The sequence below is a fragment of the Carettochelys insculpta genome, chromosome 1 (assembly GCF_033958435.1).
Source record: "Carettochelys insculpta isolate YL-2023 chromosome 1, ASM3395843v1, whole genome shotgun sequence".
NCBI lineage: Eukaryota > Metazoa > Chordata > Testudines > Carettochelyidae > Carettochelys > Carettochelys insculpta.
The window spans coordinates 175,594,995-175,612,735 of NC_134137.1; the positions used below are offsets into that span (position 1 = coordinate 175,594,995).

The 17,741-nt window shown below is 43.8% G+C and overlaps 1 protein-coding gene across 5 annotated transcripts in view; it reads left to right on the plus strand.

Annotated features, from left to right (window-relative positions):
* BRWD1 (bromodomain and WD repeat domain containing 1) overlaps window positions 1-17,741 on the plus strand; it is a 134,192-nt gene that overhangs the window by 46,665 nt on the left and 69,786 nt on the right. For all 5 annotated transcript variants that reach the window (XM_074995962.1, XM_074995969.1, XM_074995974.1 and 2 more), the window contains 6 exons: window positions 226-311; window positions 2,228-2,420; window positions 8,371-8,496; window positions 8,628-8,735; window positions 16,126-16,250; window positions 16,378-16,460. In XM_074995962.1, coding sequence (XP_074852063.1) covers window positions 226-311; window positions 2,228-2,420; window positions 8,371-8,496; window positions 8,628-8,735; window positions 16,126-16,250; window positions 16,378-16,460 — 721 coding nt within the window. The remainder of the gene's footprint in view (window positions 1-225; window positions 312-2,227; window positions 2,421-8,370; window positions 8,497-8,627; window positions 8,736-16,125; window positions 16,251-16,377; window positions 16,461-17,741) is intronic.

The window sequence follows — 17,741 nt, forward strand, 5'->3', positions numbered from 1 at the left end:
TCTAATGTGCAGAGTTAGTTTGTGTTAGTGTTGAGGTATTCTGCTTAAATAGAGATTAAAGAACTTTAATTCACTGATTTTCTTCTATATTTTAATGTGGAAGATTTTTAACTTGATACCTTTCCTTCCCCTTGCGGTTGCCATCTTTGGGTTTAAAACACTATAAATCTTATGTACTGTGCTAAAAAATCAGGATTGGTAATCAACTAAATATTTTTAATCTAGGAAGCAGAAGAGAGTGAAGGCTCAGGTTCTACTGATGAGGAGGAAGAATGGAAAAGTGACAAGAAAACCAATAGTAACAGTTCTAGGTAAAAAAAAAAAAAAAAAGAAAATCCATTTTTTACTTACATATTTCCTGGAATGTTGTCAGATTTTGTTTTTGAATGTCCACACAAATGTAGATAATCTCTAATATAAAATTCTAGCATGATTAGGCTACTTGGAGAAACCCATTCTCTGACAGCACTGGTCGTATAGTAGTTACGATTCTGACAGCAGTGGGTTATTTAGGATTCAGTTCAACAAAAACAATCTGCTGCTGTTTTAAGTGGCTTAACCTCTGGGATATGGGGCTTTTTACTAGAAATCAAGGAAGAAGGAATGTGGTCAGTCAAGGAACCAAAAGAGAGGGGTGGGTGCATGTGTCAAGGAGGTGTTAAAAACCTTGCCATTATTCACTTCCCTGTTACTGAAATGATTGTTTTAAAAAAGTGAAGCCATAGTGGTACAAATATCTAAAACTAACAGTTAAAAAGTTGATGTTTGGATTACCATGGGGGCATTTATTATCAATCGTAGAAATGTAGGTGTGGAAGGGACCTCAGGAAGTCAAGTCTAGTTCCCTGCATTAAGGCAGGACCTAGTAGATTTTAACAGTCCTGATACGTGTTTGTCCAATCTTTTCTTCAAAACCTCCAGTGACAGGATTCTGCAACCTCCCTTGCAAATGTATTTCAGAGCTTAACAACCCTTATAGTTAGAAAGTTGTTTGATATCTAACCTAAATTTTCTTTGCTGTAGATTGTCAGTTACTTCTTGCCCTAATTTCAGTGATCTTAGGGAACAGTTGATTAGCTTTCTGAATAAAGCCATTAAATATTTGAAAAATTATTAGTTTCCACTGGCAGTTGCCTTTTCTCAAAACTAAACATGGTTATTTTGTTTAAGCTTCCCCCTTAGCTCAGGTTTTCTAAATGCCTTGCAATTTTTGTTGCTCGCCTTTGGACACTCTAAGTTTGTCCGCATATTTCCAGTATAATGGCACCCCAGATTGCACTCTGTACTCCAGCTGAGCCTCACCAATGCCAAAGAGAGTGGGACAGTTACTTCTCCTGAGTGACATAAATTCCAGTTGATACATTAGAGAATGTTAACTCTTTCACAAATGCATCATATTGACTCATACTCAATTTGTGATTCAGTATAACCCTCAGATCCTCTTCATCAGTGCACTCACCCAGACGGTTAGTCTCAGTTTTGTAACTGTGTACTTGATTTATCCTTCCTAAGTGAAGTATTTTGCACTTGTATTCATTGACTTTCATCTTGTTGAATCAAAACAATTCTCCAGTTTGTCATGAGAAATGCATGAAGTAATTTAAGGATTCAGAAATTAGCAAATAAAAAAGCTAAGCAGTCTGATATTGCACTTTCTCAAATACAATTTGTGAGTGCAAGACTGTTCTTTTAATAGATGAAAGGTAGAGTTTTTATTTCCTGATCTATAAATAGCTTATCCTTTACATTTAGTTTCATAGGCTTGTAAAGGAAAAAGTTGGATGATATCCACAGCAGTAGAACTGATAGACAAGAGAAAGTAGAGGCACGTTTTGACTTTTGTTGTCATAACTAAGTTCATTAAGAATTTATAGGTATATTTGGCTAATGTCTCTTTGGCTAACTACATGTTTCTGTGCTGGTGCAGAGAACTTAATGATCCTAAAGTTTGCCAATAGTGAATTCTGCCTACCATGATTGGCCAGGTTTGTACAAACATCCTCTGGCTAATCTCTAACCCTCTCCCTGCTGGAGTGGGCTACAGCACCACTACAGCCAGGGTGAAGGAATTAGAAATTCTTCTAAAATGTATTGCAGCAATTAAACCTTCTGCTATTGTAACACCATTAAATGGATGTAACAGTATTCATGTAACATTCTTAACTGGTTGTCAGCTGTTTGAGTGTCTAAATTCCACTTTTGTTTCCATTATGTTTCCTATGAACAGTGACTCTTCAAGTAGATATTCTGACTGGATAGCTGATGCAGGGATAAATCTTCAGCCTCCTGTACGAACATCTCGACGCAAAGCTGTCCGATATTGTAGTACTTCAGAAGATGAAATATCAGTAGAGAAATCTTCTCCTCAAAAGAGGAGGAGAAAAAGAAGGAAAAAACCTAAACCAAAAAAGCAGGAAGAGGTGTTACACAGTTAATTCCTTCTACTCACTTAATTCTTCAGCGATACCTCTTTTTACATTTTAAATCTCGTGTGCCTGGAAGTTTGTAGAGTTTGTATGCACTACCTCACTATTAGGCGGAGGTGTTTTTGATGTTACTAACTATGGTTGTCTTAAAAGTTCATCTTGAGCTTTACCTTAAAACAAGTTATTCAAGACTCCTCACTCTGATGGGGTCCCAAACTGATGGTTTTTCTTACCCTTTACTACTTTTATAGCCACTTTGAATACAAAAACAAGGAATGCACATATTTATGGCTTTCTTATTAATTTCATTTTAGAACACCTTTGGTGCTTTTCTGAATTTTAAAATTGGGAGATGTGTGACTTAGCAACTTGTTTTTTTTACCAAATGTCTTTATTTTAAATTGGTTGGACTTTAACTTTGACATTTCCACTGATCACAGCTGTGTTAGTATTACTTTATTGAGCTGATGTGTCTTCCCCAATAACCAGTTTCCAACCCTTTTAGAACTTTATCATTTAGAACCAACACTTTAAACTCTCTGGAAACTCATTCATCACCAATAAAAAGCAGTTTGTAAACTGCTTAATAGACAAGTGATTGTGTTCTGCACTAGGGTCACTTTTTGAATCTTTTCAAGATACGCCTCAGATAGAATGTGCTACAGTAATTCAATAGTCCCTGGAATAAGCAGAGCAAATTCTGCATCCAAAGTCAAGTCACATTCTCCTAGACAAACATTAGAAGGGTTACCATACTGTTTACGGATGAGAACTTTTTAAATAAAGAAAACTGCTTAGAATCTCAGCCGTGTCACTAAATGGCTGTAAATCATTAGTTAAATTGCATAAGCCTTCAAAAGAGCACAACTCTCAAATGGTTAGTCTTGGGGAAATTCTGCGATTTTACTATGGCTCCAAATGCAACAATTGCAGGAGGGAGCCAGTGACTTCTGTTGCCCTTAAACTAAATCCTTTATAACAACCTCTTTCTGAAACATTTAATTAACCCTCATATATAACTAGAGTAGGAAATGGAGGCAGAAGCCCAGCAGCAGAGTGGGGGCTATCCTGTTTATTGTGTCGAGTGCAGTATGTATGACTACCTACCCTGTGGGCGGGTGGCGTATGTGTGCGCTCGATGCAAGGAGCTCCTGGCCCTCAGAGACCGAGTGCGTGCTTTGGAGGCCAGGGTGGCTGAACTGGAGGAGCTAAGGAAGGCAGAGGTGTTTGTGGATGAGACTTTCCGGGACATAGTAGGGCTGTCCCACCTCCAATCTGACAGTCCTGAGGCTGTTACGGAGGATGAAAGGCTCAGGGAAGGAGAGCAGTCAAGGGGAGCAGAGGGAAACCATCCCGTAGTTGGGACCCTCCTTCCAGAGGGTGATGTTGTATCCTCTCGTGCCGAGGATACTTCTCCGGGGGAGGGAGCGCCAGCTGTTAGGAAGAAGCAGGTTTTAGTAGTGGGGGATTCGATCATTAGAAATATAGATAGTTGGGTTTGTGATGACCGGGAGAACCGTATGGTGACTTGCCTGCCTGGTGCGAAGGTTGCGGATCTCTCGAGGCATCTAGACAGACTTATGGGCAGTGCTGGGGAGGAGCCGGTCGTCGTGGTACATGTTGGTACCAATGACATAGGGAAGGGTAGAAGAGATGTTCTGGAGGCCAAATTTAGGTTACTAGGAAAGAGACTGAAATCCAGAACATCTTTGGTGGCATTCTCTGAAATGCTTCCAGTTCCACGCGCAGGGCCAGATAGACAGGCAGAACTTCAGAGTCTCAATGCGTGGATGAGACGATGGTGTAGGGAAGAGGGGTTTAGATTTATTAGGAACTGGGGACACTTTTGGGGTAGGGGGAGCCTATACAGGAAGGATGGGCTCCACCTAAATCAAGGTGGATCCAGACTGCTGGCATTAAACATTAAAAAGGACATAGAGCAGTTTTTAAACTAAGAGGTGGGGGAAAGCCGATTGGTGCGGGGGAGCACCTGGATCGGACGGAGACTTCTCTTACACGAGGCTCCATAGACAGGGATTCCCTAGAAGTTAGTCAGATAGGGAACGTGGGAAATAATATATGGGCAAGATCAGATGTAAAACAATCATGCATAAAAAAATCCACCGTGTCTGTGAAAGGCGGACATATAAATAGTGGTAGTTTTCTAACATGCTTTTACACTAATGCTAGGAGTCTGTCTAATAAGATGGGTGAACTGGAGTACCTCATATCAAAGGAGGAAGTTGACATAATAGGCATCTCAGAAACATGGTGGAATGAGGACAATCAGTGGGACACTATCATACCGGGATATAAATTATATCGGAAAGACAGAACAGGTCGTGCGGGTGGCGGAGTGGTACTATATGTGAAGGATAATATAGAATCAAATGAAGTAAAAATCCTAAAGGAATCAAAATGTTCCATAGAATCATTATGGATAACAATTCATTTCTCTAATATGAATATGGCATTAGGAATATATTACCGACCACCTAACCAGGACAGTGATAGTGATGCTGAAATGTTAAGGGAGATTAGAGAGGCTATCAAAATAAAAAACACAGTAATAATAGGAGATTTCAATTATCCCCATATTGATTGGGTGCATGTCACCTCAGGACGGGATTCAGAGATTAAATTTCTTGATGCCTTAAATGACTGCTTCTTGGAGCAGCTAGTACAGGAACCCACAAGGGGAGAGTCAATTCTCGATCTAGTCTTAACTGGAACGCAGGATCTGGTCCAAGAGGTAACTGTTACTGGACCGCTTGGAAATAGTGACCACAATATAATAACTTTTAATATTCCTGTGTTGGGAAGAACACCGCAGCGGTCAAACACTCTGGCATTTAATTTCAAAAAGGGGAATTACACTAAAATGAGGAAGCTAGTTAAACAGAAACTAAAAGGTAGAGTAATTAAACTAAAATCCCTGGAAGCTGCATGGAAACTGTTTAAAGACACCATACTAGAGGCCCAACTTAAATGTATACCCCAAATAAAAAAACACAGTAAGAGACCTAACAAAGAACCACCATGGCTAAACAGCCATGTTAAAAAGGCAGTGAGAGAGAAAAGGGCAGCTTTTAAAAAGTGGAAGTCAAATCCTAGTGAGGAAAATAGAAAGGAACATAAACACTCCCAAATTAACTGTCATAATGTAGTAAGAAAAGCCAAAAAAGAGTTTGAGGAACAGCTAGCCAAAAATTCAAAAAACGATAGTAAAATGTTTTTTAAATACATTAGAAGCAGGAAGCCTGCTAAAAAAGCAGTGGGGCCCTTGGATGATAAAGATATAAAAGGAGCGATCAAGGAAGACAGTGCCATTGCGGAGCGATTAAATGATTTCTTTGCTTCAGTCTTCACGGCTGAAGATGTTACAGAGGTTCCTAAATCTGAGCCAGCCTTTTTAGGCGACAAATCTGAGGAACTCACTCAGATTGAAGTGACATTAGAGGAGGTTTTGGAATTAATTGATAAGCTGAATAGTAACAAGTCTCCAGGACCAGATGGCATTCACCCAAGGGTTCTGAAAGAACTCAAATGTGAAATTGCGGAGTTATTAACAGTGGTTTGTAACCTATCCTTTAAATCCACTTTGGTACCAAATGACTGGAAGACGGCCAATATAACACCAATATTTAAAAAAGGCTCTAGAGGAGATCCTGGCAATTATAGACCGATAAGTTTAACATCAGTACCAGGTAAATTAGTAGAAACACTAGTAAAGAGTAAAATTGCAAGGCACATAGAAGAGCACGAATTGTTGGGCAAAAGTCAGCATGGTTTCTGCAGAGGGAAGTCGTGTCTGTCTAATCTATTAGAATTCTTTGAAGGGGTTAATAAACATGCGGACAAGGGGCACCCAGTGGACATAATATACCTAGATTTCCAGAAAGCCTTTGACACGGTCCCACACCAAAGGCTTTTATGTAAATTAGGTGGTCATGGGATAGGAGGAAAGGTCCTTTCATGGATCGGAAATTGGTTAAAAGACAGAAAACAAAGGGTTGGAATAAATGGTAAATTTTCACAATGGAGGGGGGTAACTAGTGGTGTTCCCCAGGGCTCAGTCCTGGGACCGATCCTGTTCAACTTGTTCATCAATGATCTAGATAATGAGGTAAGCAGTGAGGTGGCAAAGTTTGCAGATGACACCAAGTTGTTCAGGACAGTCAAAAGCAAAAGGGATTGTGAAGAACTACAAGGAGATCTCAGCAAACTGAGTGATTGGGCAGCAAAATGGCAAATGAAATTTAATGTGGGTAAGTGTAAGGTAATGCATGTTGGAAAAAATAACCCAAATTACACGTACTACATGATGGGGTCAAATTTAGCTACGACAGATCAGGAAAGGGATCTTGGAGTTATAGTGGATAGTTCTCTGAAGACATCCACGCAGTGTGCAGCGGCAGTTAGTAAGGCAAATAGGATGTTAGGAATTATTAAAAAAGGGATCGATAATAAGACAAAAGATATCATACTTCCCCTATATAAAACTATGGTACGCCCACATCTCGAGTACTGCGTGCAGATGTGGTCTCCTCACCTCAAAAAAGATATATTGGCATTAGAAAAGGTTCAGAAAAGGGCGACTAAGATGATTAGGGGCTTGGAAAGGGTCCCATATGGGGAGAGGCTAGAGAGACTGGGACTTTTCAGTTTGGAAAAGAGGCGATTGAGGGGCGATATGATAGAGGTATATAAAATCATGAATGGTGTGGAGAAAGTGAATATAGAAAAATTATTTACCTTTTCCCATAATACAAGAACTAGGGGACACCAAATGAAATTGATGGGTAGTAGGTTCAAAACTAATAAAAGGAAATTTTTCTTCACACAGCGCACAGTCAACCTGTGGAACTCCTTGCCCGAGGAGGCTGTGAAGGCCAGGACTCTATTAGGGTTTAAAAAAGAGCTTGATAAATTTTTGCAGGTCAGGTCCATAAATGGCTATTAGCCAGGGATAAAGTATGGTGCCCTAGCCTTCATAACAAGGGCAGGAGATGGATGGCAGGAGATAAATCACTTGTCTTCTGTTCTCCTTCTCTGGGGCACCTGGCATTGGCCACCGTCGGCAGATGGGATGCTGGGCTTGATGGACCTTTGGTCTGACCCAGTATGGCCATTCTTATGTTCTTATGTTCTTCTTATGTTCTTATTCCTCCGGGACTAAATGGTATGTAGGCCTAGTGCTGGCCTTCTGCAAAGGGGGTAATGTTACCATTACTGCCTTGGTAAATTTTAGATTAGTAGACGATCTTACCATCTATAATGTGGAAAACTGGTCTCGTTAAGTGATTCAGGTAATTGTGCAAGTCTTACAACTAGGGACTGGTGGTAAAACAGTGCCTTTCAAATGCATGTCATCACAGAATACAAAATGTATGATGAGCTATCTGTAAGTCTAATTTCCTCAAAAGTTACCTTGATTATATCATCACCTTTGATTCTGAATAGATGCATAATAACTTGGAATTTCCTTGTTTTAAGATATATGTAATGTACATTTAAATAGTCTGATTGTTTTCAGTTTGATTATGGTATGTATGTTTTATTAATGTGTAATTTCCAGACATTGCACATTAGATCATCAGTTTCAGAAATTAGATAAGTCTTTTAACAGTCATGTTAAGAACCACCATGAAGCTCTGAGAGAACTGTGTGCTCCAAATTTATGGGAGTACAATACTTTATGGTTGACATATTTAATGACTACAATGGAAGAATTGCAAATACTATAGGAAGAACCAGAATACTGAATTTGAGCACAGAAATATGGGCATCAGGATATTTTTGGTCTTAAGATCTTGGATAGAGCTTAATTTATAATTATACAAGTTAATACCAGAAACAGACTTCAGAAGCAATTCTTGGAGAGCCAGTTTTCATGACATTGCACCAAGAACATAATTTCTAACATGTAACTATCCTGTTTCAGACTGTGCAGAGTACTGCTTCCACACAGCCAGTAAATCAAGACGTATTATATGACTACCATCCTCCTGTGTGGATAACTGACACAGCACTGCGAAAATCTCCTTTTGTTCCTCAAATGGGTGATGAGGTGAGAGCTTTTATCAAAAAGTGCTATAACATTTTAGATGATCTAAATATTAACATAGCAACTGGCAGTTATATATAAATATGTACCTTAGTGTTTCAAATATATTATTCAATGGATTTTTACTTTTACAGGTTATATATTTTCGACAAGGTCATGAAGCTTACCTTGAAGCAGTCAGAAAAAATAATATTTATGAACTAAACCCCCACAAGGAACCATGGAGAAAAATGGTCCTTAGGGTAAGAATATATTGAAGTTGTGCATGTTCAGTACTGGTAATGTGTGTTTAACAGCTGACATTAGCATTTTATGTTCTTTGTATAAATATAAATAGTGAAGTCTTAGCTATGTAATTTCTTATCACTGTTTTTGTACCAATGTAGAGGAGGAAGAAAGCTGCTTATTTAAGTGATTGTTCATGTGCATTCCACTGTAGGTGTGTGCATGCACACTTCCCAGTTGCAAGAAAATTTTTCCCCTAGCTCAGGGGTCAGCAACCTGTGGCTCTGTAAGGAGCCACTTGCAGCTCTGAGCGCTGCTGCTGCTGACTGCGCTTACAGCACTGGAGGCTGCCACCACTTGAACAAAGCCTGCAGTTAAAACAGGATTTAGGTTTTTTTGTCCAAGTGGTGTCAGCCTTCAGAACCACAAGCCGAGTCAGCGGTGGCGGGGAGCCCTGGAAGAGGACGCTGGTGGCCACCTGCACACTGCACGTGGGGAAGGGAGAGCTGTGGGGAGTGGCGGCAGAGCCTAACCTGCTAGAGTCATGCCAGAGAATAGGAGGAGGAGGCTGGGCAGCTGCCAACTGGCAGAGGGAGGGTGAGAGAGTCCTGCCTCCTAGTCACTTAGGATCTGCTATCCAATGCAAAGGGCTACTCGAGCCTCCCCCCATACTCAAACCAATGAGAGGCATAGCAACCCTAACTACCTTCAGGACACTGCAAGTTTCTAACCCCCACCCTGGGCTTTCAGCTTCTTCCAGCTGAAATCAGTCACTTGTCTTCAAACAGCCCTTAAAATAAACACCCAGACAGCAGTGGGGAGCAGTGGGAGAGATGATCCTCTCAGACAAGTTAAGCCTGGGGATGGGGGGGCCAATATGGGGCTGATAAGGGTTAAGTCTGGGGATGGTGGGTGGTTTGGGACTGATGGGGGTTAGGTCTGGGGGTGGGAGCAGTTTGCAGATGGGGGGTAAAGTTTGGGGTTAGAAGGGTGGATTTGGGGGCTGAAGTGGGTAAAGCCTGGAGATATGGGGGTAACTTAACTTTCTAACTGGTACAAATTGTGTGTGCACTGTTCTTAAAATAGGAGCGACAAAAATACGGTTTGACTTATTTATTGAGGACTGTCTTGTTTTTATGTGCATTGTGGTTCTTGAAGTATTGATTTTGTAACTGAATTTGAAAAAATGGCTCTTCTTGCTATTTCAGTTGCGGACCCCTACCCTCGCCAGTAGCCAGCTGGTTGGTGCAACGCCTCCTGGAGTGGTGCTGATATACCACCCAATCTAGTCAGTTCCCACCCCTCTCAGTTCCTTCTTGCCACATTGTCAGTTGCTGGAACTCCCCTTTGTTCATGGGTGCAATCTTAGTTATCTGATAGCACTTAGATCCTATCTGTAGATAGTTTTTAATTAGGTGTTAATAGTTTACACAGTTAACAGTTACAGTTCTGTTGTTCTTAGAGTAGTTCATTGGGCCCAAGTAGGATGGTTGCTCCCCTTCCTCGAGGCCTCGGTGCCAGGCCATGCCAGGGTCACCAGGCTTCAAAGTCTGCATTGATTGTGGGGGAAGCATGTGCCAAAGAGTGACTTGAACTCAACCTGCATGAAGTGTTTGGGCTACAGTCATCAGCAGGACCGTGGCCCGATTTGTAAGACCTTCAAACCCGGCACCTTGAAGAACAAGGCTCCACACCTCAACGGCTTGTTGATGGAGGCAGCTCTCCAGCCCCAGAAATCACCATCTGCTGGGCCGAGCACATCTTCCTTAGTGCAGAGTGCACCAGCATCACACTTGGCCACAGTGTCAACAAAGGAGAAGGGAGCCCAGCACCATGGTGAGGGGCCTGCACCTCAGCCTCCCAGGAGAAATGTCAGAAAAAGAAAAGGCACAATGGGGGGGTGTTATCCTGCCGTGTCAAAGGGCAAGGAGAACTCCCAGACCGGCGTCAGGGGAGATGCACCATGGGCATACCTTGGAGGGTCAGACATCAATGCTGGTACAGAGGTCCAGTCCCCACTCTCTGGAGGCATTCAGGATAGTGCAGAGCCTCCTGCAAATCACAGCACACGTCTTGCTGCTGAGGAGACCCATGTCCCTGAGGCAGGTGTCAAGTCTGTATCCATTCCAGGGTAAGCCTGCCATGGCGTGCCCACCTATGTCCTTGGCCCTGTAGACTACTATGGTACCAGCGCTGGCACCATCCCAGCCATTGCTAACACAGGCGCCCTCAGGACAGGTGCCTCCTTGGTCTTCAGTGTCAAAGGCATCTGAGTCAGGGTCCTACTCCTACTTTTTCAGCTCAGGCAGGAGTAGGAGTGCTGAGTCTTCTCCCAGACGGAGTTTACGCTCCACGCTGGGGCAGTGGCTGCCAAACTGGCAGCCGGCACTACAATGGCCATTTTGGACCCTGTGGCCATTCCATGAGAGCCAGGGGCAGTTAATGTGCCTGCCATCTTGGGCTCTGTCTCTGGTGCCTGCACTGGGAGATCGCCTGGTACCATGTTTGGCAGCATTTGCCTCGTTAGGAGCCCCTGTGAAGGATGATTTATTGGAACAGCTGCCTCCCACCGTACGGTCCCTGTCAGCCTCCTCGGCACCAGCACCCTGAGTGCCATTACTGTCATCTGTTCCAGTGATTTGATGCCTTTCCCATCTGTGCTGTCTGCCATGGTGCAAACCGTGCTAGCACCTGTGAGGCCTGCAGGGTGACTTCAGTGTCAGTAGCTCCTCTTTTCTCATGGTGTGGAGCCTGGCACTGCCCTCCGTAGGCTTGGTGTCGCACAGGCAGGCATTGGAACTGTTCCCCTCACATCAGGGAGTGAGTGCACTAAACCTGTCAGGAGCCATGGATGTCAGCTGCCCATTGCATACAGGTGTCTCCTCATCCTCTTCCCTGGACGAAGTGGTGACGGGTTCTTTTGTGTCCCCAGTCTTGGAGTACAGCTGGGTTCTCCAGCAGCTGCTTCACCAGTTGGCCCAGGGCTTGTGGGCACAGGCGGAGGCAGTTGAGGACGAGGCTAACCCAATGATGGCTATTTTGTCCAGATTGGGTCTGCTAAAGATTGACACTGCCTTTCATTAAGACCATAGCCCAAACTGCCACTTGTCCTTGGCAGATCCTGGCATCAGCCCAAGCCCACAGTGAGAGAGAATGAAAGAAGGTACTTTGTCCCTGCTATGGGGCATGAGCACCTTTTCATCCACCCAACTCCCTGGTCATGGATGTGGCCAACCATAGGGAGAGATGGGTTTCAGGGGCCCTCAACCAAAAATAGAGAGGTGACACAGTTAGACTTGTACAGTAGAAAAGTTGTATTCGACTGGAGAGTTACAGCTGCACACAGCCAATCAGCAAGTCCTCTTGAGTGGATACTGGTTCAGTACAGCTTTCTCCCTCTCATAACTTGCAGAGCTGATTTCCTCAGATGCCAAACCCAAGTTTACAGCTGTAGTGGAGAGCAAGCTGATCTCACAAGTGGCTTTGCATTCCTCCCTGAATGCTGCCAATGCAGTGACAGGGGTCATAGCATCAGGGATAGCCATGAGAAGAGGTGCACGGCTTCAGGTCTTGGGCTTCCCCTAAGAAGTGCAGCAGACTATTCAGGACTTACCCTTTGAGGGTCTGACTCTCTTTTCAGAAAAAAGTTGATGAGAGGCAGCACAGCCTTAAAGACTTAAGAAGCACCCTGAGGTTGCTGGGCCTACATTCCCCTGCAATGCAGCACAGACGTTTCAATCCCTGTCCTCCCCCTAGGCAGTTCTCTCAGCACCTGTGGGATCAAAAGAGGCAGAGAGATAGGAGCAGTGGAAGGCACTCCTATCAGCCTGGCCAAGGCATGGGGCAGCAGAAGCCCCCACTGGGGCTTAAGTCCAACTTTTGAAGGTGCAGTCAGGAGCACCATAACACTTCCCGTCATGGATCTGGCACACCTATGTTTTCATTTGCCTTTTCTCATTGTACCCTGCCTGGTGCCATATAACATTGCACTGGTGGGTCCTACACACAGTAGAAAGGGGATATGCTATCCAGTTCAGCTCGTACCTCTCCCCCCCGGTCCCTCTTCAGGGATCTCTCTTATGAGAGATTGTTCAGGCAGTAGATTCATTCACTCCTCAACTGGAATGTGTTGTAGAGGAGGTTCCCCCTAAATTCAGGGGCCAGGTGTTTTACTCTCATTACTTCCTAACCCCCAGAATTGAAAGGGGAAGTGAGGTCCATCATGGACTTCAAAGCCTGAACAAGTTTGTAAAAAAGATCAGGTTTTGCATAGTCTCACTGGGGCTCATTATCGTGTTGCTGGATCCCAGGCGCCTCGTTTGCCAATCTTCATTTACAGGACATGTATTTTCACATCATAATTTGTTCTCCCCACAGGAGGTCCCTAATTTTTGTGTTAAAGGGAGGACACTGTCAGTTCAGTCCTTCTGTTTGGCTTGTCAGTGGCTCCAAGGGTTTTCACCAAGTGCATGGCCGTGGTGGCAGCCTTCCTCTGTAGGCACATTGTCCAGTTGTTCCTGTACCTAGATGACTATTTAGTCAAAGGAAGCTTACGCTTCTAGGTTCATCAACGCACAAGGTTCATTCACCAAACCTTCGACAGTCTTGGCCTCCTGGTAAATGAGACGAAGACAACCCTTGTCCCCACTCACACTAGAGTTTGTGGGGGCTTCCTGGACTCTGTGTTCGCCAGGGCTTCCCTGCCAGATAGCAGGTTTCAGGCTATGGCCAGTATCGTGAATTACATGAGGTTCCCCACTATGACAGCCAAGTGTTTTAATGAGGCTCCTGGGACACATGGAGACACGTACATTCATGGTGCAATTCCCCAGTCTTTGTTTACGTTGCCTCCAGTTGTGGCTAGTTTCAGTGGGCTGCCCCGTGGGGGATGATATAGACAGATAAGTGACATTGCCACTGCAGCAGGTGTTGTGGGCCCTGGATTGGTGACTGGGTGCTGAGACCGTGTGTGCAGGGGGTACCTTTCAGGCCTCCCCAACCTTTCCTGTCCCTGGTAACTGACACATCAGATTGGGGGTGCATCTGGGGGAGTGCCAGCCTCAGGCTCTTTGGGCACTTCAGACCTTGATTTTCACATCAACATGAGAGAGCTCAAGGTGATCAGGTTTGCGTGTGAGATGTTTTGGGACAACCTAATGGGGCATTGCATGACAGTGAGTACAAACAACATGACAGCAGTGTATTATATCAACAGACAGGGTGCATGCTCCTCTCCCTTGTGTCATGAGGCCCTCAGGCTATGGGAGTTCTGCATTGAGCACAATGTTCTTCTGCAGGCCTATTACTTACCCAGGGTCCGCAGCAGGTCTTTCAGGAACCCTGAGTGGTCCATTCACCCAGAAGTTCTGCAGTCAGTTTTTAGAATTTGGGGCTATCTTCAGGTGGACCTGTTTGCCATACACTCAATGTGAAGTGCCAAATGTTTTGTTTTTACTGGAACCAGAGTCTGGGGTCCTGGGTGGATACATTTGAAATGTCCTGGACAGGCTCTCTGCTGTGTGCATTCCTTCTGGTTTCCCTTGTCCACAAGATCCTCCTCAAAATTTGAGCAGACCAGGCGTCAGTAATCTTGGTGGCCCCATCGTGGTCCAGGTTCTGTTGGACCCGTTGGTGTCTAATCCAATAACACTCTCATTACTCCTGGACCTGTTGACACAGGAAGAGGGGCAGTTTCAGCACCCCAACCTCCTGTCCCTTCACCTCACAGCATGGAAGCTTTCCTGGTTTAGTGCCATGAAACTTTCCTGCTCAGACCTGGGGAGTGGGGTGCTCTTAAATAGTAGAAAACCTCTTATGAAGGCCACTTGGGGAAGTGGAAGAAGTTTGTGATTTGGGCATCCCAGAAGGGGTTATCCCCCTGCAGGTCAGAGTCCCCTCAGTTCTGGATTATTTGTGACACCTAAGCCAGTCAGGGCTGTCCATGTTCCTCCACTAAGTCAAACCTGGCAGCTATTTCCTCCTTCCACCCTGGTCTGTGCCTTTTGTCAATGTTCTCAAACCCTGTGGTCAAATGTGGGGCTTTGGAGAGGGTTAGACCACCAGTGTGGGACCCCTTACCCTCCTGGGCCCCCAGTGTAGTTTTAGCTAAGCTCATGGGGTCCCCTTTTAGACTCCTTGCTTCCTGATCCCTGCTGTTTCTAAGTTACAAAACAGACTTTTTGGTGGCCATCAAATTGTCCAGAATGTGCCTGAATTGATGGCTCTTACAGTGGAACCACCTTATACCGTTTTCCACAAGGGTAAGGTTAAACTGAGACCTCATTCTGCTTTCCTGCTGAAAGGTGGTCTCCTCTTTCCATGTCAGCCACGACATTTCATCATCTGTGTTTTACACCAAACTTCATGCCACCCAGAGGAGCAGGGTATACATACCTTAAATGTCAGTAGGGATTTGGCCTTTTACGCAGACAGGACCAAGCTATTCAGAAAGTTGCGGCAGCTCTTCAAGACTATAGTGGACAGAATGAAGGGCCTCTCAGTTTTGTTCCAGAGGATTTCCTCCTGGATAGTGGCTTATACTAAGGAATGCTACAAGCTTGCATGGGTTCCCCCTCTTCACATCAGGGCTCTCTTTAAAAGGGTACAGGCCTCTTTCATGCCATTCCTAGCCCATTTACCTATTCAGGAAATCTGTAGAATGGCCACCTGCTCTTCTATTCAGACTTCTTCAGCCTATTACGCTAGCATGCTAGGGAGTATACTGCCATGGGCAGGGCCACCCTACAGTCATTCTGGGGCTCTAACCTGACCTCATAATGTCAGTTTGCATTCACCTACATTGGAGTGCATGCACCTGAACAATCACTCGACGAAAAAAAGACAGTTATTTCTGTAAGTGGTGTTCTTCGAGGTGTTCATGTTCATTCCAAAACCCTCCTGCCTTTCCCCACTGTTGGAGTAGCCAGAACAAGGAACTAAGCAGGGAAGCGGGTTGGGCGGTGTCTATATTCGGCATTATGTCAGCACCACCTTAGGGGGTGCTGCACTAACCCAATGGCTACTGGCAAAGGGAAACATTTTTCTGACAAGTGGGTATGCACGCTCTTGTGCACACCTGCATTGGAATGGACATGAACAACACATCTCAAAGAACCCAGGTTATGGAAATAGATGTCTTTTTCTTTGGTTATCAAAGAAACCTTCAAAATGGCCCATGGGAAGCTTGAACGTCACTGCAACAAAATGTCTTGATTTTAAAAAAGGGTACCAATTCTATGTAAGGATTTGATTGTCTCCCAATAAAATCTCGCATACAATATTTAACTATATTGGCTCTGAGTGCTAAAAATTTTCAGATATTGTATGTAACAAAGCTAAAGTAGGGTTTTCTCTAGCCTAGAATTGAAGCTTAATGGAATTTGTTGCTTTCCTTTTTATTTGTTATAGGATCAAGAATTGGTAAAAATTGTTGGAATACGATATGAAGTTGGTCCTCCTACGCTGTGTTGTCTGAAGCTTGCCTGTATAGACCATGCCACTGGAAAACTTTCAGACAAATCATTTTCTCTGAAGTATGTTTCTCTGCTGAATGCACATGCTAGATAACCTAATTTTTTAAAAGAGCCATTCCTTCCCTTCCCCCGCAAGCAACATAACCTAATGCACACAAATGAAAGCTACTTTTATTTTTTTATCCAGATATCATGATATGCCAGATGTCATTGACTTTCTTGTATTACGTCAGTTTTATGATGAAGCACGGCAAAGAAATTGGCAATCTTGTAAGTCTTCACCTTCCAAGTGTCCAGTGCGATAGCTTTTAGAATACAAACTTCTTCTGTGTTGGTTAGTTTCTGAGACTTACATAAAATCCATTTTGTTGACATTGATTTAAAAGGCTCTGTGTAGTGTGAGTCCTGACTACCAGAGATTTCCAACAGCTCTCCACCATCAAGTGATCCACTGTTGCACTTAAGGTCAGCTGAGACTCTTCTGCAAACAGTTTCTAGAGATTCGAACATCTGAGTGCTTGAGTTAGACATTGAAGGAGAGACCTGGGCTATGAAATAGAGTTCATTGTCTCCTAAGCTTTTTGGTATGCTAGAGCCGGGGTGTGTGGCCTCCAGTTTGTAATAAGGGCCAACTGTTTTTTCAGGCCTTTACCTCATTGTGGTCAAAGTCAGACAAGTTTTTATACAGTGAAGTCAGCACCTTTAGCGATGCATGCCTTCTACACTGAAACACAAATTAATATCTTGTTCACATGCTAGTGTATGTTTCGATTTTAGTGCTTGTTGTGAACGATAATGTACATTATTTTGTATAGTAGGTTTTTTCTTTTATCTAATGTCTGCTTTTGAGTAGATACTTACAATTTTAAACTAAAATATGAGATTGGAGGTCAGACTAGAGAAGTGTTTCTCAACTTTTTTGTACAGTACCACCTTTTCAAAAAAATAAAATTGTAAATACGCCCAAGTACCACCAATTTTCAGACACGAAAATTTTTTTTCCTACCATTGCAAGACACGTTTGTTTAAACAACTTAATTATAACTGGTTGGCTGAAAGAAATTGCCTACAGGCAATAAACTTACCATCATACTTGTGATTGTGCAAAGAAGATAAATCAATAAAGTCCTATTCTTTTTCATACTTATGTATACATTTTCATGCAAACAGTGATCAGTGAAATTACAAGAAAAATTATAACTTATGCAGGGGAAGTGCGGGGGCTGGCAGGGTGCGATTACTTTATGGGCTCTGCTGCACCTCCAGCCACCTGCAGCGTGTCCAGGATGCTCAACTGTGGCCCTGCCCTTTCTCTGTCCCTGCATGGCAAGTGCCCACTGGCTTCTGCCCCTCACGAGCTGGTCAGTTTCATCGACCCCTTGAAATTGGCGGTCCTGAGCAACTGCCCAGGTCACCCACCCCTGGGACTGGCTCTGCCACCACCTCCACTACCATGCACTTCTCCCTCGAAGTGGTAAGGAGGGACATGTGCACAGAGTGGCACACAGCACTCTCGTGGCTCCAAGCATTTTGTTGCTCAAAGAGCCGTAT